The 24978-nt window shown below is 42.9% G+C and overlaps 1 protein-coding gene across 1 annotated transcript; it reads right to left on the bottom strand.

Annotated features, from left to right (window-relative positions):
• Nucleotides 1-1369: 1369 nt before the first annotated feature.
• On the bottom strand, nucleotides 1370-20206 carry LETM2 (leucine zipper and EF-hand containing transmembrane protein 2). Its single transcript, XM_053578729.1, has 11 exons — nucleotides 20177-20206; nucleotides 18644-18715; nucleotides 17003-17447; nucleotides 14995-15138; nucleotides 9978-10115; nucleotides 9342-9542; nucleotides 7822-7941; nucleotides 5601-5714; nucleotides 2887-2979; nucleotides 2463-2564; nucleotides 1370-1695 (listed from the first exon to the last, which is right to left on the bottom strand). The coding sequence occupies exons 2-11, from the start codon at nucleotides 18688-18690 to the stop codon at nucleotides 1633-1635; spliced, it is 1467 nt and encodes a 488-aa protein (XP_053434704.1). The 5' UTR covers nucleotides 18691-18715; nucleotides 20177-20206; the 3' UTR covers nucleotides 1370-1632.
• Nucleotides 20207-24978: the final 4772 nt, after the last annotated feature.

A 24978-nucleotide genomic window follows, 5' to 3' on the forward strand; every position in this document is an offset into this window, starting at 1 on the left:
AAGGTGCAAGTATTTAACCACTGGAATGTATAAATGCTATAAATTGGGGCTTTCCTTCCTCAAAGAGTTGGTTGTTGATCATCTACCAGAACGCCAGTAGCTAGGTTTCAGCATGGGGCTAGGTCTAACAATCGTGGAACCCAGCAGCCAGGTACCCTAAGTGAGCTACTATTTTAAGAATGGGAAGAAAGGTTTATCAAGTGACCCCAGTCCCTTCACCTATGATACCCACTCTGCTCCTAGAGAAAGCCAGGGAAAAATGGCAATCAGCCCAACAGTGCCTATGACTCATTCAGCAAAAACAGGAGTCAGCAGGTTGACTAGCTAATTCATTCACCACATTTAACACCTTAAATGTAGAATGATTAAAATAAACGCCCATCATTTTAAAAACATGAAAATTTATTATGAATCACCTTGCTAGGCCAATGGCAGGATCCATGGGAGGCTGTGTTTGCACAGTGGGGGTTCACCACTCTCAGGGAAGTAGAATTCATTAGTGGGACATGGTGGGGCTTGTCCTCTGATGGAGCAAAGATTTAGGAAGCATTTTCAGCTGTATATTCTTGCTATGAATTATTGGTGATATTTCTCCCTTAGGGAATCCCAGAAAGGATAGATTTGCATTTTACTTGCTTTAACTGACTCGTAACTTCACAGCAAGTAACGGAGAAATCTTACCTTTATCACCTACAGGTCGAAATACTTTTCCCCTCTAACCACTCCCCAAGGGGAGAAAGCTGTATCTGTTATGCTCAGTATTAACAACACTGCACATCAATAACTGAATGCCGTACTCCTCACTGGGCAGCACGGGGGTCACCTCCAATGCTAACAACACGTATGACTAACAGACAAACTGACCAGAAAAACACACACCCAGCACAAACAAATGGTTAAGACTTAAATCCTTAATTATGTTTCCTAGCAAAATGGGGCTAATGAAAGCCATATGTGCTAGAGTAGTGGCTGCCTCCTAGATTCTGGCAGCCTCTGCAGGCCCACAAAGGGGATAGCTATCAGAGCAGCTATGCAGCAGCCAAACTTGTGATTGCCAGTCTATTTAATTCCCCATTTTCTCCTCCAAGGAGTTTTCTCTTTTTCATAGCCAGAAAGACCTTACTGGGGAGAATGTCCATCCCATCTCCTAAGGTACTTTGCTTTCAAGGGTACTGTTCCTGCCAATGGATTGTTCTAAAGAAGTTGGTCTGGTACTCTTAAAGTGGTTTTCAAAGTTTCCAAGTTCTTACATGGGACTCTGAGCCATGGGAGGCAGAGTGATGTAAGGTGCCAAGCTGACTCCATCATGCAGAAAATATCCTCACTTAAGGGACATGCATATAAAGGTGGCTGTTAAAAAACAACATGGTGGAGGGTGGGCTTTGAACAAAGTTTGGTGGAATGACAAAATGGTACAAAGAAATGGACTTTGCAGTTCTGGTTCTCTAAATGGTCTGAACTTGGCCTCACTGCTGACATCACTTGCAATAGTTGGTACAAAGCTTCAAAGGACTAGCCCCAAGGACTACATAGCTGATCGATCCTCTAGCTCAAGCCAAATAGTCCTAGCTGGAAGGTCGGACTGCTTAGGGCCGGAGGCTGGAGAGAGTGAGCTCTGTCCTCAAGTAGTCCTCATGCTCCTTTTGAACTAGACTTGCTGTTCTGGGATGTCTTTTGTGATTTGGCCTGGAGTGTCTAGGCATAAAATACAAGGATTTTAGGCATTGGTCACAATGATATGTGTAAGTTCTTGAGGGGTTACAACTGAAAAGCTCTTCTGTTTTCTTGATCAAAATAATGACAGACCACAAAAGTCGAATCTGAGTTTATAATATACCTTGGTGATAAAAGGCAGGCATGCAGAAAGTAAGGCCCAGGTGTGCCCTGGGATTCCTTTCTGGATGCTCAGCCCGTCTGCCTTCACACATTCTCTCCTACCAGCAGCTCCGTGGGTCCTTGGGAGCCAACAGGGCCACCTCACAGCTCGCCTCTCCCATGACCTCACTGCAGTTCACTGGTGTCATGCTTTCTGTTCTTACTCCAGATTCCTTCACCCAAAGGGGAAAAGTGGGTAGATACGTTGTGTCTTACATTTCTCCAAAGTTTGAACTGCTTTCCTGCTAGTATTCCCTGACATCAGAAGCCTGTGTAAAGTACACATACGGAAACTATTTCCATCTGGTGCATGAGAAAATAAGGATTTGCCTATATTGTAATTAGCTTCTAGATTTAACGTGTTTAAGTCTGATCCACAATTGCATTGGTTAATCTTTTTTTCTTTCTTTTTGCTTTTGGATAATTGAACTAAAAAAATGCAGTGGTTATAAGATGACTAAAGTTCATCCTGTTTGGATGACAGGAAGAATTGTGAAATGTTTTGCAATAGTTATAATTCTAGAGATTCTCAACTATCCTTAAAGATAACTAGCGGGGGAAGGGTTTTCCTTTTTTGATATACTTACAGCTTCTTTAGAAGAAGCAATGGATCCTTTAGGTAATGAAATAGGCTTTGATGGTTTTATAGGTGATGGTATAACTGGTTGTGATGATATGAAGTTTTCATCCTTAAACATCAGAACTGAGAGTTAGGTTACTGATTTAAAACAAAATGTATACGTAGTATTATATCTGCAGCCCATGTCTACCAGAACTCGGAACAACTACTTCATATTTTAGCACAGGATTCCAAAGGCAAAATCTGGAACCTAACTACAGATGGCCATATGGTGAACTTAGAAACTGATCAAACAGTACAATGAATATTCCTTATTAAGGGATAATTATTGTACTGAAATTCTGTTTCATTAAGGGAATTAAAAATGGAGAAAATTAACCTATTTCCTTTCTTTAAAACCCAGTTAACCAAATGGAAAGCAACAGTCTAACCTTAGTTCCCTTCAGCTGAGGTGCGAAATCCACCAGGTTTTCTTTAGATTTGGGGGAAACAGGTGATTCCACAGAAATATCTGTCTTTGGAGCCTAGGGAGAGAAACATTTTATATACGCATAAGTCTTCTGCTCGTACTAAAACCCAGAAACCCTTTTAGCACAATTTGCTTTCCACTAAATCCCTAACTTCCTCCTGAAACTACACCCTTTATGAGTAACATATGAAATATGTCCCTGAAATAGCAACTTAGCATTACTTCTCTTTGAGTTTTAAGCACTCTACATACAGAGGCTGTACTCTGATTAGATTCTAGTGTTTGGGGTGGTGCCTGTGGCTCAACGGAGTAAAGCATCAGTCCCATATGCCCGAGGTGGCGGGTTCAAACCCAGCCCGGGCCAAAAACTGCAAAAAAAAAAAAAGGTAGATTCTAGTGTTTAAAATCCTCTGTCATCAACAAGCCCCTTATTTGCCAATTCCGGTCCTATTTTCAGTCTCAGAAAAGATTGCCATGACGAGTACTCTAATTAGCCTATTCGGATCAATTCATAGTTTGCCTATATTAAAATAGCACATGTGCCCTGTAAAGATATACAATTAGTATGTACCCATATTAAGTGATAATAAACATTAAAAAAAAAGAAAAAATTGCCCTTTTTTAATTTCTAATACCGCTGACATAACTTAGTAAAAATTCGTTTTTAGTATCTAATAGTAAATGATAAATTTGCCTGATTACTAAGATGGTAGATGTTAAATAAAAGAAACTCCAGTAAAACAAGGAAAATGGAGAGGGTATTAGAATAGATTATAGATACTTGGAAGGCTGAGGTAGGTGGATTGCTTGAGCTCAGAAGTTCAAGACCAGCCTGAGCAAGAGTGAGACCCTGTCTCGACTAAAAATAGAAAAATTAGCTGGGCATTGCGTCTAGCAGGGCCTATAGTCCCTGCTTCTCAAAAGGCTGAGGCAAGAGGATCACTTGAGCCCAAGACCTTAAGGTTGCTGTGAGCTACAGTTACTCCATGGCAAGCTAGGGCAACAGAATAAGACTATCTCAGAAATAAAAAAAAATAGATGACACATTAGAATGGGTGGTGATAGAATAGCTAGCTGACCTATCTTTAGGAATTACTTAGATTTGAAGAACAGATTTATGACTGCTCTTTGGAAACAGTTTCTTTGTATATGGCCAGGCTCAATGGCTCATGCCAGCAGTCCTAGCACTCTGGGAGGCCAAGGCAGGAGAATCCTGTAAGCCCAGGAGTTCGAGACCAGCCTGAGCAAGAGCAAGATCTCGTTTCTACTAAAGATATAAAAAGTTATTTGGGTGTGATAGTGTACACCTGCAGTCCTAGCTAACCTGGAGGCTGAAGCAGGAGGATCGCTTAAGCCTAGGAGTCTGAGGTTGCTGTGAGCTAGGCCATAGCACTCTAGCCTGAGCAACAGTGAGACTGTCTCAGAATGAAAGAATGAATAAATAAATCATTTGTGTACATTGAAGGAAAAGGGCTACATAAATCCAACATTACAGTATATTTGATTTGATGTCTCTAAATTCTTTACAGAAACTAGCATGCTTCCTGTTCTCATTTTGCATATATGGAGAATGTAAGTTCAAAAACATAGATGAAAAAAAAGCTAATTTTGTCCTTAATTCCTTTCTCACCCAATCTAGAAAGAAACATCTGGCTAGTTTGTGCCCATCTGGAATACTGAGAACCCAAAGAATCCAAATTTAACTGTGAGACATTGATACTCCAGCATTTCCTTGCTCCTGAGAGCAGTCTAAGAATGACAATTAGACAAATCCAATTTGCTCTGCCTCAAATGGAGCTAGGAGTATGACAGACTAAGAACCCACCAGCCTGCCTTTAAGAAAGAACATGGTATATACTCCAAATTTGCTCCTAACCTCCCTAGAGGTCTTCCTGGACAAAGCTCCAAATGAGATTACTCTCTGGAAATGAGGGAAAGGAAGGCAAGATGGTGTTTCCTGAAGCAGATTTTTCATGCTGGACTTCAAATAGTTTTCCTTGGCTTGTCCAAGGAGTCAACAGCATAACTAAGATTGGAAATGACTGGCCCTCATCCTCACTAGACTAATCTACTGAACCACACGTGCAGCGTCTTCTGCAAAGGACTTTCCTTTCTCAGGAAGGTTCTGAGTCAGACATGAAGCTCCCAAGTCAGAAGCAAGAGGCTTGATGGGCCCAGAGTCAGACATTCCAATGATTGGGCAATCCTGGGCCATTCCAGGAGTGGGAAAGTTGTTGAGTTCAAGGGGGAAAAAAATGGAAATGAGTTGAAGAAAGACAAAGTTTACATTCTAGATTAGCCATTCACTGTGGAAAAATGGATAGGAATCTGGATAAATGGAATGGATATGGAAGAACAGGACCAATTCAACCTAAAAGAAAGCAGGGCAGACGGGAGGTGGCTCATCTGTAAATGAAGGTGAAATAGTTAAGCAGAAAAAATAAACTGTACTCCTATTAGTGAAATTCCTAAAATTGAGATTAAAGGCAGTAGCAGCCCTATGGCTACAGTAGTCTGAGTGGCTTTTTTTTTTTTTTTTTTAGAATTTTTAAAAAACATACAAAAGCCAGCTGGGCCAAAAGCAGTGCCTGCTCTGACTGCAAATGTACACAAGACATTAGTGGAGAGGCCCCAGTTATGAGGAAATCCAGGCTCTCTGTGAATACAGATACTCACCTCCCCACTCAGTGGGATCTCAATCGGCTTTGGCTTCACATCTATCAGGTAGAAGGTGCGTGACAGGAGCAAAAGGGATGGAGGGACATTCTCCTTCAGGTGGAGGTCTTGCCACTGGAGAATGGGATAAACCATAAAATGTTACAGCTAGACAATGGGCGGCCATCTACTGCTGCCCTCACGGACAGCTTCCTCCCGCTCATGTGATGCATCGTGGCAGCCTCCTAAGGCAGAGAGGAAGAATTCAGTCCCACAACCCAGTTGTGGATCAAGGTAGCTAAGTATCTTCTCTTAGACAAAAAATAGATCATGTGGAAGGATAAATCAGCCTCACATGTTAAAAATGAGAATGAGATGTAAGTTTTCCAGTATGAAATTGGCCAAGCATTTAAAAAAAAAGATTTTATATCAGCAATACAAGCACAATAGACTAAATTCAAAAGGTAAATTAAAGGTTCAGTAAAACTTCATCCACATTCCACCTCTGTTCTCTAGCCACCCTCTTCTCTAGAAGCAACCACTGATACTGACTCCTTATGTAATCTTCCAGAGACAGCCCATGCATATACAAATATACATACTTATATATTCTTTCTTTACACAAAGGGTGACATAGACACACTGTTTAGCTTTTACTTTTTTTGTTAGTTTTGTTTTGCTGAAATAGCTTGGAGATTGATTTATAGCAATAGAAAATAGAGCTACATCCTTTTTAGATATCTAAAGGATTCCATTATATGGAAATGCCATAACTTACTTATCATTTTCCAATTAATAAACTTTAGGCTGTTTCCGATCTTCAGTAGTGCTGCAATAGACCATCTGGTGGATATGTCATTTTGCACATGTACAGGAATATAGGACACATTCTCAGAAGAGAAATTGCTGGGCCAATGAGCAGATCAGGAGGCTGAAGAGGAGGGTCACTTACGTCCAAGGAGTTGGAGCCTACAGTGTGATCTCACCACTGCCCTCTAGCCTAGGTGAGAGAGCAAGATCTCACCTCTTAAGAAAAAAAAGTATATGCATTTTTTAATTTTGAAAAATATTGCCAAGTTTCTTTCTATGGAAGTTTTTACCAGCAATGCATGAGTACCCCTCACCAACACAGTATGTTATCAAACTCTGATTTTTGCCATTGTAACAGATGAATGTGGACAGGGCACAGTGGCTCATGCCTATAATCCTAGCATTTTGGGAGGCTGAGGCAAGAGGATCACTTGAGCTCAGGAGTTTGAGCCTAGCTTGAGCAAGAGCAAGACCCCATCTCTACTAAAAATAGAAAAATTAGCCAGGCATTATAATCCCATCCACTTGGGAGACTGAGGCAGGGAGATCACTTGAGCTCAGGAGTTTAAGGTTGCTGTGAGCTATGAAGTCATAGCACTCTAGCCAGGGGCACTCTACCTGGGGCAACAGAGTGAGACTGTCTCAAAAAACAAACAAGCAAAAAAACACACTTTACATTGGGTCACTATCTGTGAGAGCAGCCCCGAGTGGGCCACCAGGCAAGGTCCAGACCTTTACACAGATTCACACAGCGGACAGTTTTTCAAATTAGAAATTTTTCAAGTACCTGAAGTAGGTAAAATTCTAAATGGTGTATCAACACTATTCCCCCGTTATTCAATCAAACACTATTTTAGGGACATAATTAAGGTCTGAAGTCAGTTGAACTTGAGACAGGGAGATTATTCAGGTGGGCCTCACCTAATCACATGAAACCTTAATCTGCAGCTAGAGGTCAAACACAGGTGAAGGCTGAAGTTTTCATCATGAGGGGGATCTGAGTTCTCAGTTGCTGGCTTTGTAGATGGAGGGGCCAAGAGGCAATGAATACAGGTGACCTCGAGGTCTGGGGCTAAAAGCCAGTCAGGAAACAAGGACCTCAGTCTTACAGCTGCAAAACTAAGTTCAGCCAACTGAGCTTGGTAGTGGGTAGCAGGTCCTTCTCACGGCCTGTACTGCTGACCTACAGAACGTGAGCTCATCTAATGGGTGAAGTTTCCAGCCACTAAGCTTGTGGTAATTTGTTAGGTAGCAACAAAAAAACCAATGTAGAACTCCATCCCAGTCAAATTGAAAAACCAGTCTGGCTTCTTCAGCATCCCACTGCTCAAGGAAAGAAGGCAAATGAAGTATGACGGTTCACTGGCAAAGCAGAAATCACAGGAGGGAAGTGGTGGTGAAGAAGGCCAGTCCAGGAGCTGCTGCTACTTGCCTCTGTGAGCTGTTGTCGCAGTTGCTCCTCGGTTAGACCCAGTGATCTCATCCCTCGGGCCCGACAGGCAGCCTGTAGTTCTGACACACTCAAAGTCCTCACCCCTTCTTTGGCAATTATCTGAGAGAAAGATAAGGAATAGGTATTGGATTTTTTTTTTTTTTTTTTTTTTTTTGAGACAGAGTCTCACTTTCCTGCCCCAGGTAGAGTGTTGTGGCTTTATTGCTCACAGCAACCTCAAATTCTTGGGCTCAACTACAGGCGCCCGCCAAAACGCCCGGCTATTTTTGAGAGATGGGGTCTCTCTCTTGTTCAGGCTGGTCTCCAACTCCTGAGCTCAGGCAATCCACCCGCCTCAGCCTCTCAGTATGCTGGGATTACAGGAGTGACCACCACGCCCAGATGTTGGATTTTTAGATTCCAATTTTACTGAACCCCTAAATTCCAGAAAATCTGTGGAATCACAGAATCGGAGGCCTTCACAGTTTGGCCGCTACATAGACTGCTACATAGGCAGCTTAGGAAGGTAGTGATTGGAATAAAGGGAATCCTGCTAACAGCTGTTAATCATATCGGAGGTATTTACGTAACTCCTCAATGTTCTGTCACCAAAGTAATTCTTCTCTTGATTTGCATTTTGCCTCGTTGTGACATCTCTACTCCTTTTCTCTCCCATTGCAGCTTTAAGGTTCATTAGAAAAAAATACTTCACTTGAAAAGATTTCGAGGTGCCATTTGTTACATGTCCCAGTACTGTTCTGCTCCTATCTCCCCACCACCATCACCCCAGAAATGGTCCCAACTCTCTGGTCCATAAGACTCCCTTAATAACAGGTTTTGCTTGGTGTGACCCAAAACTGTGGTCCTGCTGGGACCAGTAACTGTTTATTCCAAAATTGTGAAAGCAACAACTGAAATCTAAATGAGGCTGATGCTTTCTCAGTTCTGGGAAGTCTGCTGGCTCAGGCAGAATGCTATAAAGTAGCTGATTCAGATTCAAGAAACATTCTTTCCATTTTTTTAAGGAGCCTAATTAGCAGTTACTGTCCAATGGTGCCTTTCTTCTACAAGGCTGTCTGGGCTCTGCTTTTCCTCCCAGCATTGTGCTTTGCACCCCGCTTCTGGCCAGGCCAACTCACTTGGCAGAATACTAGCCTTGGCCAGGGTCTCTCAGTAGGAGAGCAGAGGTGTGGGGAGACTGTGTCAGGACCTACTGAGCTGCTGTTTCCTTCTGGCGGGTCCTAAATGCTTTAGCTTAGTCCCAGCTAAGTCATCCAGATTACTAACATTTCGTAAGAAAATGGGTCAGTGTATGACAAACAATGCCTAAAAGGAGTAATCAAGATCCAAGTTGTCATAAATGTTTAAACCACTCATTTTTCCAGAACTGGTTCGAGACCAGATCCAACAAATTCTGCACCAGATTCTGTGGTGCAGAATCTTACTGCACCACAAAGGCACCCTATGGATCTATCTCCCAAAACCTTGATAACTCCCCCCAGCTAGGGTTAAGCTCTTACTTGATCATCTGCTTTTATGGACTTCAGTTTCATTAGGAGCTGAAAGCGGAGCAAATTGTTAGTTCCAAAAGTCTGCAGTTCTAGCAGTTTGCAAAGGGCAACCAGCTGAGGTCGATCTAAGTGTTCCAGGGCTAGCTGGTCCTCAAATACTTTGGAAAACCGAACTATCTCTTTTGTGCTGGGCTTGTGGCCTGTTTGGACCTAGGCAGTGGGACAAAGACTTTAATTAAACTGTGTTTCCTACTTAATTTAGCCTTCCTAGTACACAAATTGAAAAAGACATTTCAAATAGTGTTTATAGGCTCTATCTAATGTCTGGAAATGGGCCCCATGGTGCAAAGAAGAGTCCAAAAATCTGCAGTGGTTCAAAAGAGTCCAGAAATCTGCAGTGGTTCAAAAGTTTGACTCTAAATCTACTGTTCTTTCCAAGAGCTTATCAACCTCTTCAACATACTGGTTACTACTTTAAGATAGGCTTTTCTGCAAAATACTATAAATGTTTATAATATTGTATAATTGTAAATGAGATACTTGAAATTTCAAAGATCACAAATCTGGACGATCCGTGATGACATAAATTTTTCACATATAACTCCCAGTCCAGAAGTTGTCTGGTATTGTATCAAAGGCTGACACCTGTTTGACATAGGATGACAGTTGTGTAGAAACATCTCCCAGCTTGGCTCTGCTCCTCCTTGCCATTTCTGTAATTGTTTCTTGAAGAAATTTTGCTATTTCCAACTTTGCAGCCATTTTCTTTTTCTGTTTTTCTTCCTTAATTTTAGAGGAGTAAAATGTTAATCTTTCATGATTGCAAATTGGTAGATAAAAAATGAGAGAAAAATGCCTGTCACTTTATCTCTATATCATGTGTTAATACCGTGTTCAGATCTGATTGAAGGGGTTTGTGAGAACCTAAGCAAATAAAAAGCCTCTATTTGGAACTTGTCTCCTTAATCTTACCTTTTATTTCTCACTAGCACAATGATCATAAGCACTTGATAGATAAAAGATTTAGAATAAGACACCATCTCTCTCTCTATATATATTTTTTATAGAGACAGAGTCTCCCTATGTCACCCTGGGTAGAGTGCTATGGCATCACAGCTCACAGCAACCTCCAGCTCTTGGGCTTAGGCAATTCTCTTGCTTCAGCCTCCCGAGTAGCTGGGACTACAGGTGCCTGCCACAATGCCCGGCTAAGGATACCATCTCTTATCATGGAATAAACTATGTAGGCTGTTGGTTCAGCCAACCCCTTGTCTGAATCACTCTGAATTTTGCTTTACAAACAATGAAAACTAAGTAATGAATGCTACACTAAAATACTTTAAATAATAAATAAACATAATTACAAGAACTCAAGTGCTCTAACAAACATGCACTCCACAGAAGAGAATTAAATGTATATTCTTAAGACATCATGTTGCCCAGTATTTCTTTCTTTTTTTTTTTTTTTTTGAGACAGAGTCTCACTATGTCACCCTCAGTAGAGTGCTGTGGCGTCTCAGCTCATAGCAACCTCAAACTCCTGGGCCCAAGCGATTCTCCTGCCCCAGCCTCGCAAGTAGCTGGGTCTATAGGCGCTCGCCACTATGCCTGGCTATTTTTTAGTTGCAGTTGTCATTGTTGTTTAGCAGGACCGGGCCAGGCTTGAACCCACCAGCTTTGGTGTATGTGGCTGGCACTTGGCTCACTGAGCAACAGGTGCCAAGCCTGCCCAATCTTTCTTTTTCTTTTCTTTCTTTCTTTTTTTTTTTTTTTTTTGCAGTTTTTGGCCGGAGTCGGGTTTGAACCCACCACCTCCGGTACATGGAGCCGACGCCGTTGAGCCACAGGCGCCACAATGCACAGTATTTCTTAATCCTTGTTCATAATCAGAAATACTATATGGTAGCATTTTCAAAATAACCATGGTCAGAGCTCAGGGGGATGGAAACGAACAGGAAGCTGCCTTCTCGTGTGTGCGTGTGTGTGTGTGTGTGTGTGTGTGTGTGTGTCTGTATTTATTCATTTAAGTTGCCCAGGAAATGCTAATGATCATTCGGCCATAGGAATTGTTGATTTTTAGTGAGATCTTAAAAGACTCAGTCAAGGGCGGCGCCTGTGGCTCAGTGAGTAGGGCACCGGCCCCATATACCGAGGGTGGTAGGTTCAAACCCAGCCCCGGCCGAACTGCAACAACAAAAGAAAATAGCCGGGCATTGTGGCGGGCGCCTGTAGTCCCAGCTGCTCGGGAGGCTGAGGCAAGAGAATCACATAAGCCCAAGAGCTGGAGGTTGCTGTGAGCCATGTGACGCCACGGCACTCTACCGAGGGCGGTACAGTGAGACTCTGTCTCAAGACTCAGTCAAAATAATTTTTTAAAAAGGCAAAATCACACAGTGGCAATAAGGTGGTTAGAACCCATTTAATCCCACATTTCATCCATCCGTTTATTTATTATCAACTATGTAGTCAGTGCTGGGGATAAAATGAGCACAAATAGATAAAACTTCCTGCTTTCCCAGAACGTTTAGTCTAGTGGGAGAGACAAACATTAGTGACCAGTGATAATCTACTTATTCCCTACATTAATGCAAAAGTATGATGGGTAAGTGCCATGCAGGAGGAATGCAGTGTCGCACATGAAACCACGGCCAGGAAGTTAGATCTTGCCATTTGGTTTTGCCCCACTGTCTCCCGCGCCGCTCTTCCCGTCTCTGCTCCTATTATCAATTTCATTACTCAAGCTCTGTCTCTCTCCTTGGGCTACTGCAGTTGAATTCCAGATGATTTCCCTGCCTGGGCTCTGCCCTCTTTAGTCCTTTATGCCAGGTAAATTATTTTTCTCAAGCACAGAATCGTGTCACACAACCCTGCTTAAAATGTTACCTTCTGTATTTCACCAGGGGCAAAAGGTAAAGTCTAAATTTTCTTAGGCAGATCAATGGTTTACAACCTGACGCCAACAGTCACCTTTGTCTGTTTCTTGCCATGGATCCCCTGGGACTCTCTGCTTCAACCACAAAAAAAAACAACTAGTGGGGTGGTGCCTGTGGTTCAAGGAATAGGGCGCTAGCCCCATATACCGGAGGTGGTAGGTTCAAACCTGGCCCCAGCCAAAAACTGCAACAACAACAAGGGAAAAAAAAAAAAAAAAAAAACAACCAACTAGTAGTCTCTGACTATGCCATACTCTCATATCCTTGAGCCATTTTATTTTTTATTTTTATTTTTTGGAGACAAGACCTCACTCTGTTGCCCCAGGCTAGAGTGCCGTAGCATCGCCATAGATCACAGCAACCTCAAACTCCTGGGCTCCAGGGATGCTTTTGCCTCAGCCTCCAGTAGCTGGGACTATAGGCACCCATCACAATGCCTGGCTAGTTTCTCTATTTTTAGTACATAGGGTCTTGCTCTTGCTCAGGCTGGTCTTAAACTCTTGAGCTCAAGCAATCCACCCATGTTAGCCTCTCAGAGAGCTAGGATTACAGGGGTGAGCCACTATGCCTGGCCCCTAGGTTGGGCCATTTTAAATGCTGTTCTTTCTATCCAGAATACCTTTCACAGACTGTGGTACAGTTCCACTCACTCAAGTCTCGGCTCCAAAGTAACCTCTTCTGTGAAACATTCCCAGTATTACTGATTTAAAAGTTTCCCTCTTTGCTTCCATCGTCTTCACACCATACATGTCTGACAGAGTGCCACAGAATAAATGGAGAGAAAAAGGAGCCTCCTCTGTTTTATAGCCCATCACCTTCACAGTAACCACCAAGCCAATGAGGGGACCCTCTTCTCGGGGGCTGCTGAAGGGTCTGTTTGCTGAATAAATCACACCTACTGTCCCATTAATCACTATGGGAGCAGTGGATTTTTGTTTCCTTTATTCTTTCAACAGTTAAAAACAAGTTAAAATTCATTTCAACAAATGGTGCTAGAAAAACTGAATATCCATATCAAAAACAAAGTAATCTAGACACTGAAACTTTTTAAATAATTGTACATTTCACAAAAATTAACTCAAAATGGATCATAGACCTGCATGTAAAGTGCTAAACTATAAAACTGCTAGAAGAAAGCAAGATAGAAATCTAGGTGGCCTTTCGTGTGGCAAATTAGTTTTTTGCTGCAACATCAAAAAGCATGATCTATGAAAAGAAAAAAATTGGTAAGTTGGATATCATTAAAATTAAGAGCATTTGTTCCGTGAAAGACACTATTTAAGAAATGAAAAGACAGAGAAAATATTTATAAAATACATATCTGATAAAAGGCTTTTATCCAAAATACACTGAGAGGATATTGCTTAATAATTAAATAAAATAAAATCTTTTTCTGAGAAAAAAATTTACAAAGAACTCAAAATGACAATAACAAACAATCCAATTAAAAAGTGGGCAAAAGATCTAAACAGCTCCCCAGAAAAGATACGCAGATGGTTAATGGGCATGAGAAAAGATACTCACATCATATGACTTAGGCACAGGGGTCCTCAAACTGTGGCCTGCAGGCCACATGCAGCAGTGTTGATTGTCTTTGTTCCCGTTTTGTTTTTTTACTTCAAAATAAGATATGTGCAGTGTGCACAGGAATTTGTTCATAATTTTTTTTTTTAAAACTATAGTCCAGCCGTCCATCGGTCTGAGGGACAGTGAACTGGTCCCCTGTTTAAAAAGTTTGAGGACGCCTGATAAGAGATTAGAAATTAAAACAATAGATATCGCTGACAACATCCAACGGTGGAGAAGATGGGGTAAAACAAGAACTCTCATTTGTTACTGATGGAAGTACCATTCTGTATTCCCATCAGTTTAGCAGTTTCTTTTCCTTTCTTTCTTTTTTTTTTTGAGACAGTCTCACTTTGTCACCCCCAGTAGAGTGCTGTAGCATTATAGCTCACAGCAACCTCAAACTCTTGAGCTTAAGCAATTCTCTTGCCTCAGCCTCCAGAGTAGCTGGGACTACAGGAGTTTAGCAGTTTCTTACATGATACAGCAATTATCCTCCTAGGTATTTATCCCAATGAGCTGAAAGCTTACATACACACAGAAACCTGTACACAAATGTTTACTGAAGCTTTATACATAACTGCCAAAAATAGGAAGCAAGTGAAGTGTCTGCAAAAGGAGAATGGATATGTAAATGATGGTATATTTTTACAAATGACTGTTATTCAGTGATAAAAAGAAATAAACCATGAAAAGATAAGGAAGAACTTTAAGTGCATATTGGTAAGTTAAAAAAGCCAATCTAAAAAAGCTAAACACTGTATGATTCCAAGTATCTGACATTTTGGAAAAGGCAAAACCATGGATAGTGAAAAGATCAGTGGTTACCACAGGTTGAGCAAACAGGTGGAGCACAGAGGGTTTTTAGAATCATGAAACTATTCTGAGGGATAGTGATGGGGGTCCATGACATGATGCATCTGCAAATCCCATAGAACTGTAAAACACAGAGAGTATGTAGAGTAGGAGCTTTGATTAATAATGTATCAATATTGATTCTTTATTTGTGACAAATATATCACACTAATGCAAGAAAACCATGAGGGGGCGAGTGGTGTATGGGAACTCTGTACTTTTACCCAATTTTTCTGTAAACCTGAAAACTGCACTAAAAAACAAAGTTTATTATTATTATTTTTTTTAAGTTAAAAAACCCTACATACCTTTTTGGATTCCCTTTCAAAAGTCGATGGCAACATCTCAGGGAAGAGTTTCACAAACACTGGTAATAAGAATTCCATGAAGGGCACAATTATGAACACCATGAATGGAACCAGGCGGAAGAAATCAGCACAAGTTCTCAACAGCTAAAGAATTGAATGCATATTCAATACTGATTATTTTAGGACATGCCAAAAACACAATCTAAAAAGACCATCTTAGTTCTTAAAGTGTTAAAAACCCAAGACAGGTTTTCTACAGTTGTTTATAAAATGAAAAGGCCAGGTTTTTCTGTATGCCATAGCTCTAAAGTAATATTTATGGTATACATTTTTTTTTTTTGGAAACAGAGTCTCCCTCTGTCACCCTGGGTAGAGTGTTGTGGCATTGCAGCTCACACCAACCTCCAACTCTTGGGCTTAAGCAATTCTCCTGCCACAGCCTCCCAAGTAGCTGGGACTACAGGCGTTGGCCACAATGCCCAGCTTTTTGTTGTTGTTGTTGCAGTTGTCACTGCTGTTTTAGCTGGCCCAGGGCCAGGTTCGAACCCACCACCCTTGGTATGTGCCCCACTGAATATGGTATACTTTCAAGGAAATCTATGACAGTCAAAACATGTTATTGGTATCTCTTAGGTTTCATCTAATTTAGGGGTCCATGCTTTAATAACATAGTGTTAGTTAAAATCATTTTTTAAAACATATATGCTTGATGTATTAATGACAGTTCAAACGCAAAGCTGTTTAACTCCTTAGAGAGATTTAAAAACACAATTATAACCATTCTATGACAAATATATTAAAAAAAATTTTTTTTTGAGACAGAGTCTCATTTTGTCACCCTTAGTAGAGTGCCGTGGCATCATAGCTCACAGTAACCTCAAACTCTTGGGCTCAAACAATTCTCTTGCCTCAGCCTCCCAAGTAGCTGGGACTACAGGCATCTGCCACAACACCCAGCTATTTTATAGAAAGCCTGCCCTGGGTTTGAACCCACCAGCCCTGGAGCATGTGGCCAGTGCCCTAACCACTGAGTGAGGGGCACCTAGCTAGCAAATCTATAAAAATTTTAAGAATATCAACTATAGGGCGGCGCCTGTGGCTCAAGGAGTAGGGCGCTGGTCCCATATGCCGGAGGTGGTGGGTTCAAACCCAGCCCCAGCCAAAAACCAAAAAAAAAAAAAAAAAAAAAGAATATCAACTATACTTGTAGAGTCATCTGCAGACAAGTAGGAAATTCAGTAAGAAGTTCTGGTTCTCACTAGCAGTTAGGATTTCTACTTTTTTTTTTAAGTACTGATTTTATAGATGCAAACCACCATGCCTGGCCTGGGATTTTCTTTCTTTCTTTTTTTTTTTTGAGACAGAGTCTCATTGTGTTGCCCTCATAGAGTACCATAGCATCACAGCTCACAGCAACCTCAAACTCTTGGGCTTAAGTGATTCTCTTGCCTCAGCCTCCCAAGTACCTGGGACTACAGGTGCCCCCCAACACACAACACTCAGCTATTTTTTGGTTGCAGTTGTCATTGTTTAGCAGGCTGGGCCAGGCTCCAACCTGCCAGCTTCAGTGTATGTGGCTGGCACCCTAACCACTGAGCTACGGGGGCCTAGCCCTGGCCTACGATTTTTAAGAAGAAGTTTAAAACTTGGTTCCCAAATAATTCATTTTAATTTCACATATTCCACTAGGTACAGTGGCTCAAGGGTGTAATCCTAGCCTCTGGGAGGCCAAAGAGGAAGGACTGCTTAAACTCTGGAGTTCAAGACCAGCCTGAGCAAGAGTGAGAATCAATTCCACTAAAAACAGAAAAATTAGGTGGCTGTGTGGCAGATGCCTGTAGTCCCAGCTACTCAAGAGACTGAAGCAGGAGGATCACTGAGCACAGGAATTTGAGGTTGCTGTGAGTTACGCTGATGCTACTGCACTCTATTCAGAGTAACAGAGAGAGATTTTGTCTCAGAAAATTTTTTTTTCACATTTCCTTTCTCAAATATTGTTCTTGCCTACCCTTCGTCTCTCTCGTCTGGTCAGCACCTGTCCATGCAACAGCCTCCAAACCATTCTGACAGCAACTTTGGTGTCAATCCAAAGTAAGTTGAATCCTTTGTAATAATATTTAAGTTCATCCACAATTTTTTGTCTATAAGATCGCTTTCCTTCTTTAATCTTTGTGCTAGTTTCTTTTGTGGGCTGAGAGTTTTTCGCTTGTAGCTTTTCTGTGGTTTGCTCCAGCTGAGGTTTACTAGGAACCTCTCGTAGCCAGCAAGTTGATGTGTGTAGCTTTTGTATTGGTCTAGTTCGCAAGTGAACTGTTTTATTGCCTGACTGAGGAGGGTAGGAGCACCTCTTGCTTCCATAGCTCTTCCTAGATGTCTTATTTAAATGGGAATCTGGCAAGTGAAGAAATGCAAATGATGTAGAGCAGGTAGGATGGAAGAAATGGCTAGGGAATCTGGAAGAAAGAGCAACAGTCTGAGTTCAGCATGTACTATTCAAACTTAAAAGTTAAAGAAATAGGTATTTTTTTCTGGTTAAAATAAAATAATGGTTTTAAAGCTTATGTTTTAGGAGTAGCTGATGTTCATAAAAGTATGAAATATAACTTGTGACCCCAATTGAAGAACAGATGCTCTATGGGTGAATTATATACTCTATGTGAAATATTAATAAGGTAATTCCTAAGAATTGGAAGCTCTGTGACTACTAATTAAAAACTCTAATAGCAAACATCTTTCTTCCGGGTGTTGTGTTTGATAATGTTCTTGTCTCTATCTACTATCATAAAATAGGTGGAAGACTTGTATCTTTAGCCACGAACAGGGATGTTGTTTCAATGAAACATTTCGTTGTCATTGTAGGAATTAACCAATTATATAATATCGCTTCACCTATGCTGTGCCTATGAACTCCCTCAAATGAAAGATACTTACAATTCCTCAAGAATGTTGGGAATAAAAATTAGAATTGCCCACCCAGCTGAGGAGCTCTACCTTTTCTACTAGTGCAGTGGTTCTCAACCTTCCTAATGCCACGAACCATTAATACAGTCCAAAGGGATCGCGACCCACAGGTTGAGAGCCGCTGTACCAATGCAATAGCCCATAACCTTCAGTTAAACTAACACATCAGATTGTTTGAAAAAAAAAAAAAGACAGATCCGGGCAAAGAAAGTTACTGGCAAAGAAACGACTTTTTCCATTCTTTCAGACTATTTTTGGTGCATGACAAGATAAAACACTTTTTTTTTTGAGGCAATTTGGGATAAAATGCTTTTTGAATGGCCAGATGTCGTGTATCTGTCACATAGTAAGTTCGCAGTGAATATTCTTCTGAATAAATAAATGATAACAGACCTTAATGAGACAGAAAAATGTGCTAGGACTGGCTTTGCTACTTTACATCTAAGGGCCTCAGGTAACATGCAGCCATTTCAGAGGTGTCCCTCTAAAACTCATTATATCTCCTTAACCTCTATCACACATCTGCAAAATTACTCAGCCTGAGTTCTAAAGCATATAGAAATTTTTGGTAAGTTTAACTATACTAAAATCTCAGCTTCCTTAAAACGAAGAAAGTTTTAATTGTGTGCTAAGCCAATCTTTTTACACGTATCCTTTCCATCTAGAAGAATGAAATTCCATTGCTTACCTTGTTCCAGCAATAACTAAGACTGAATTATAACTGTAGAAAGCCATATTTATTGTTGACTCAACTAGGGGCCTAGGAAAAGGAGTAAAGAAACAGGTAAGTATTTTAAAATTACATCAATTAAAAGATATCAGGATTTAAGTGTTTTTAACAATTGCAAGAGTAGAACATTTACATACTTAAGCTACAAAATTTCCTTTCAAGTTCATTTCCAACAATCATGAAATATATATATATATATATATTTTTTTGAGACAGAGTCTTAGTTTATCGCCCTCCGTAGAGTGCTGCGGTGTCACAGCTCATAGCAACCTCCAACTCCTGGGCTTAGGTGATTCTCTTGCCTCAGCCTCCCTAGTAGCTGGGACTACAGGTGCCCGCCACAATGCCCAGCTATTTTTTTGTTGCAATTTGGCCAGGGCCGGGTTCGAACCCATCACCCTCGGTATGTGAGGCCTGCACCCTACGCACTGAGCCACAGGCGCCGCCCTCATAAATGGTATTTTTATAGATCTGGATCTGAGAATGGTACTTTGAGATGCCAATAAATGGAAACGATCTCTAGAAGGATAATGTTCATGAAGATATTGTCTTCAGAGACATTTTGATTTCTGCTAATTAGTAACCTAACTTGAATGACTGCTAAGTACTTAAACAGCCAAGCAAGACACACATATTTGTACCCAAAAGATATAGGTAGAAAGTGAATTTGTTTCACGGATTTGTTTTCAATTAGCTTTCTTTTCGTATTTGGGCAAGCTGTACTCAGTAGTCTCATTTATGTAGTTGTGAAGACTTGGTGCCTACTTACTCCACTAATCACTCAAGTAGAGCTAAAACGGTTTCCCTTCCTAGTGATTCTCTAAGAGCCCAAACTGTTTCCAATAACCTTCACCTTCACCAAAATCTTTCTCCATCCTGGGGCGCTTTTCTGCTAGAGGCAGCCCTGAGCAGCCCCTTAGTACCTCACGCTGTCAACTTTGCTCTCCTGCAGCTGGGAAAGTGGCACCAGGTCTGCCTTAGATGGAAGCGTCAACCTCAGAGCTCGCAACGAACGCAGATCACCGGAGGACGGCGTTTTGCTGCAAGGAGACGCGACCCGACGCGGCGGTTAACCCGCTCTCGGTCCTTGGGCTCCTGGGGTTACCTTTGCTTCGGGCACTTCACAGCACGGGTGCAAAACGCGCGTCCTCACTAGTGACTTTGGTGCGTGTCAAGTGAGGGGTGGCCTGTCTGTTGTGGGGCCTGGGGGATTTGGGGAGGAGCCTGGAGGTGAGGTAGGACCGAGAACGACCCTGGGTGACGATCGGGGTGGTTGGAAATGAAGACGAGCAAAAGCAACAAGGTACGCAACAGAAGGAGCGCGGACGGAGGGGAGTGGCGGCTGCAACCCAGAGTTTGGGGGGCCGCGGTCAAGGGCGGTGGGCCCTGGAAGCTGTCGGGAGGAGCAGGATGCGGAGCGAACGGACTCGGACAAGAGGCTGGCACGGCCGCCACCTAACGGACCAGACCCCCGGAACGGCCCACCCCTACCTCCGCGGCCGGACTCCCAGGAACGGCCGCCTCGGTCCTCCCAATCCTCCCCTGCCTCCCCAAACTAGAGCGGCCGGCCGCCAAGTCTCTATGGCTGCACCCCGCCTCTCCCTACGTCACAGAGTGACGACATCATCAGCCAATGAGCCTTCATACCCTAGGGAGGGCAGTGCCCTTTCCTGGCAGCCCAGGAAGTCACAAAGTCGCTCTCCCTTCGGGGAAATGACTTCTCGGTTTGGTTTCATTTGGGGAGCGTCGGTGCGGAGGAGCCCAAGATTGATGTTTTTCTGCTGTAGGCTGTGGCTACTCCCGAGGAAACCCTTGAATAAAGACTAGATTTAGGGCGGCGCCTGTGGCTCAGTGAGTAGGGCGCCGGCCCCATATGCCGAGGGTGGCGGGTTCAAACCCAGCCCCGGCCAAATTGCAACAACAACAACAACAACGAAATAGCCGGGCGTTGTGGCAGGCGCCTGTAGTCCCAGCTGCTCGGGAGGCTGAGGCAAGAGAATGGCGTAAGCCCAAGAGTTAGAGGTTGCCGTGAGCTGTGTGATGCCACGGCACTCTACCTGAGGGTGGTATGTGAGACTCTGTCTCTACAAAAAAAAAAAAAAAGACTAGATTTAAAGAGGCTCTTATGCTATTGATGGCCGTAATTTGTCTGATAGTCGCCACGGTACCATCTTGGAGTCACGAAAGACACCACGTTGATGTCTTGTCCCTCCGCCTGCTCCCTTTCAACACCGAAACCGCATGAGAGGAGCTGCGCGGGCGGAGGCGGGGGTAGCAGAAAGGGCGGGAATCGGAAGGAAACATCCCTCTTCCTCCCTCTCCAGGGCCCAAGGCTAGGATGCTGTGAAGTCTTTATGAATTCCATTGAAGACTTTTGCTTTATAAATGTTGTTCATGATCATTTGTTCGTGTAGGCCGGGCCCGGTGGCTCACGCCTGTAATCTCAGCACTCTGGGAGGCCGAGGCGGGTGGATCTCCTGAGCTCAGGAGTTGGACACCAGCCTGAGTCAGAGTGAGACCCCATCTCTAAAAATAGCCGGGCGTTGTGGCAGGCGTCTGTGAGTCCCCGTTACTCGGGAGGCTAAGGCAAGAGGATCGCTTGAGCCCAGGATTGGAGGTTGCTGTGAGTTGTGACGCCAGGGCGACATGGTGAGACTCTGTCTCAAAAAATAGAAAAAAAGAAGAGGAAGAAAAATTAAATGAAACGTATGTTGTGGTGGCTGTGAAATGATCGTAGGCACTGTCGGTGTGGGGAGCACATCACTTCCTAAAGAGCTAGAAATATTCTTGTTCCTCAGTTATCTCTTCCCATCCATTTTATCCGGCTCTAGTAAAAATTTTAGTGGCGCTACCCTGAAACCAGACAGCAAGGAATCGCTTTCTCACGGAGAATACTTCTAACATATGTGAGCTGACCACAGACTTTACTCATCTGGGCTATATGCTTCTAAGAAGAAAAGATGGCGCGTATTAAATTTCAGTAAAAATGCAGACTGCTTTTAATCCACAAAGCATTTTTTAGCTAATAACCAAATGGATCAACTATATTAAATAGGCAAAACTTCTTGGTATTGCCACTAGAGGTCCCTTTGTGCTTGCCTGATGTCCACATTTCCATATTAACGGTTTCTCTTCACGTGCTACGTTTACTAGAATTAAAATCTGCAAGCTTTGGTCTCTTTACCTCTCACTCCCTGAAAATTCCCGATGGTAAATTTTGCGTTCTAAAATGCAGACATAGCTTTCACATTAATATTAAATTAATTACTGCACTACCGTGTACATGTAATTTTCTGGAAAAGATTATAAAGGATGTAAAAACATTCCTAGTTCTCTGGGAGAATTTTTATACCAGGAAATATTTTTATTCATGCATTGTATTCATGTACAACCCGGCACAGTAAAAATCATTAATTATTCATAAATTAAATAAATAATCCTATGCACAGCATTTGAAAGACGGGCTGTTTTCTACCATGGCCATATGTCAGTAATTCTATTCTAAAAAGGGAAGGGTTAAGAAGATTGAAATCGGGCGGTGCCTGTGGCTCAGTCGGTAGGGCGCCGGCCCCATATACCGAGGGTGGTGGGTTCAAACCTGGCCCCGGCTGAACTGCAACCAAAAAATAGCCAGGTGTTGTGGCGGGCGCCTGTAGTCCCAGCTACTCGGGAGGCTGAGGCAAGAGAATCGCTTAAGTCCAGGAGTTGGAGGTTGCTGTGAGCTGTGTGATGCCATGGCACTCTACCCAGGGCCATAAAGTGAGACTCTGTCTCTAAAAAAAAAAAAAAAAAAGAAGATTGAAATCCATTTGAAATCCATTTGTTCAAAGCAATGTCTACCTTTCCCTATTATGAACCTTGACAATTTCTTTGACTTTCAGGGTAAGTCATTTATCTTGTAGGGAGTTTTTTGTTTTGTTTTGTTTTCTCTCAACAGAGGCTCACTTTGTTGCCCTTGTAGTCCTGTCACAGCTCACAGCAACCTCAAACTCTTGGGCTCAAGTGATCCTCTTGCCTCAGTCGCAGTAGTGGGACTACAGGCACTGGCCCCAACACCTGGCTATTTTTAGAGACTAGGTCTTGCTCTAGCTCAGGTTGGTCTCCAAATCATGAGCTCAGGCAGTCCACCCACCTCAGCTTCCCAGAATTCTAGGATTATAGGCATGAGCCACCCCACATGGCTCTTGTAGGGAGTTTTTGTATCTAATTTTCAGAAGAGAAACTAACCCCCCCCACCATAACTCTGGCCCTGAGAATTGTGTTACCTGTCTTAGTGAATTGCTTGCTCATTTTCTACAGAGAAGAATTAACATGTTCTGTACCTCAGAAGATGTTAGATGCTGAAAATGTAAAGTATTACTTGTAATGGCCATTTTATATTACTACGTGTATTTTAATAATGTTTTGCAACAAGAGATTATGCATTTACATCACATAATTTCCAGTTCTTGTTGTCAGCATGGCTATTAGAAGCAGGCTGAAATAAAATCCCTGGGGACAATTTGCCGGCTTCTTCTCAAGGGGAAAATCCAGGTGCCAGGTCAAGGCAACAGTTGAAGGGTGGAGGTATAAAGGAAAAGAAAAACTAATTTTGGGTGGCACCTGTGGCTTAACGGAGTAGGGCACTGGCCCCATATGCTGGAGGTGACGGGTTCAAACCTAGCCCTGGCCAAAAACTGCAAAAAAAGAAAGAAAGAAAAACTAATTTAACCTCCTTTTCAATAGATGGAATCACAGTAGGCTCAGGTGGCCTTCTTTGACTACCCATGTTTTTAAAAGACATTTATCACGAATAAAAAATGTGCTTTTACTGATTGTTTCAATTTGTGGTACCGCACAAAGTGTACGTTTAAAAATATTTAATGATTTAACAGTAAAGGGAACTTGTAATTGTCAGTATTATCTTTAGTATTATTATTAACAGGGTTATGCAAAAAAGAATTCATAATTAATACCCATTAAAATAACTGATCGGAGGCTCAGTGCCAATAGCCACAGTGGTTATGGAGTCAGCCACATACACGGAGGCTGGTGGTTTGAACCCAGCACAGGCCTGCTAAACAACAACCACAACTGCAACAAAAAATAGCCCGGCGTTGTGGTGGGCACCTGTAGTCCCAGTTACTTGGGAGGCTGATGCAAGAGAATCGCTTGAGGGCGGCGCCTGTGGCTCAAGGAGTAGGGTGCCGGTCCCATATGCCGGAGGTGGTGGGTTCAAACCCAGCCCTGGCCAAAAACCACAAAAAAAAAAAAAAAAAAAAAAAAGAGAGAGAGAATCGCTTGAGTTTGAGGTTACTGTGAGCTATGACGCCATTGCACTCTACCGAGGGCGACATAGTGAGACTCTGTCTCAAAAAAAAAAAAAAAAAAAAACTGATCTGCAGAAATGTCTTAATTTCTTGTTTAAGTGGTATTTAAAGATATCAGGAATGTGGCGTAATGGAACCAAATATATTTAGCATTATGTCTTTAAAGAGTACCAGTAATACGGCTTTATTATTCTAAGAATGGAGATCAGGGTCCTTCCTGGTTTCTTTATCTGATTGCTGCCTGTGTTTACTTTGCACGTCTGTGCTACCATGTTCTTACTCTTCATCTCCAGGTCCGCACACTGCTACAAGACTGGTTCACTTAGCCAGGCGTTGTGGCAGGCGCCTCTAGTCCCAGCTACTTGGGAGGCTGAGGCACGAGAATCGCTTAAACCCAAAGAGTTTGAGGTTACTGTGAGCTGTAATGGCCGCAACACTCTACCGAGGGCGACGTAGTGAGACTCTGTCTCAAAAAAAAAGACTGGTTCACTGTGTCTCATACTTAGAACCTTCCTCTGTTTTCCATAAATTTCCTAGAATGGGGAGGGCCAAGGGATTACAGAGAATTGCTTCCCTCTTCCTCTTCTCGCTCTCACCAGAGCCGTCTGAACCCAGCCCTCGCGTCCGGCGCCGCGCAGGTCTGGCGGGGAGCCACCGCGGGCCCGGCACGTGATTGGCACGGAGCCGCCCGGGTCCCCGGCCGACCGGGATGCTGTCGGCGCTGACGTCGTTACCCACAAAGCTTCGCGCCCGCAGCGCTAGCAGGAAGGGGGCGTGCGGGGCCGGGGGCCCCGGACGCCCCCGCGACTTCTACCACTGGCAACCAAGGGCACCACGACACACCCACAGCCGCGGCTGAAGGGGGAACAGTCCCCCTCTCAAGGCTTAAGTCTCCAACTGCCGCTGTGGTTTCCGGGTGCCGGCCCTCGTGTAAGAGGCAGCGCTTCTCTGACAGCTGTCGGACAGCGCGGGAATTGCTCCGCC

The sequence above is a fragment of the Nycticebus coucang genome, chromosome 24, assembly GCF_027406575.1.
Source record: "Nycticebus coucang isolate mNycCou1 chromosome 24, mNycCou1.pri, whole genome shotgun sequence".
NCBI lineage: Eukaryota > Metazoa > Chordata > Mammalia > Primates > Lorisidae > Nycticebus > Nycticebus coucang.

Bases quoted from the DNA above. Each gene is read 5' to 3' on its own strand.
- LETM2 (XM_053578729.1), bottom strand. From the start codon at position 18,690: ATGGCTTTCTACAGTTATAATTCAGTCTTAGTTATTGCTGGAACAAG. The intron at 2,980-5,600 runs GTGAGTATCTGT...TTCTCTCCCTAG, and splicing joins AGATCCCACTGAGTGGGGAG to GCTCCAAAGACAGATATTTC. The intron at 1,696-2,462 runs GTAAGTATATCA...TTTTATGCCTAG, and splicing joins TTGCTTCTTCTAAAGAAGCT to ACACTCCAGGCCAAATCACA.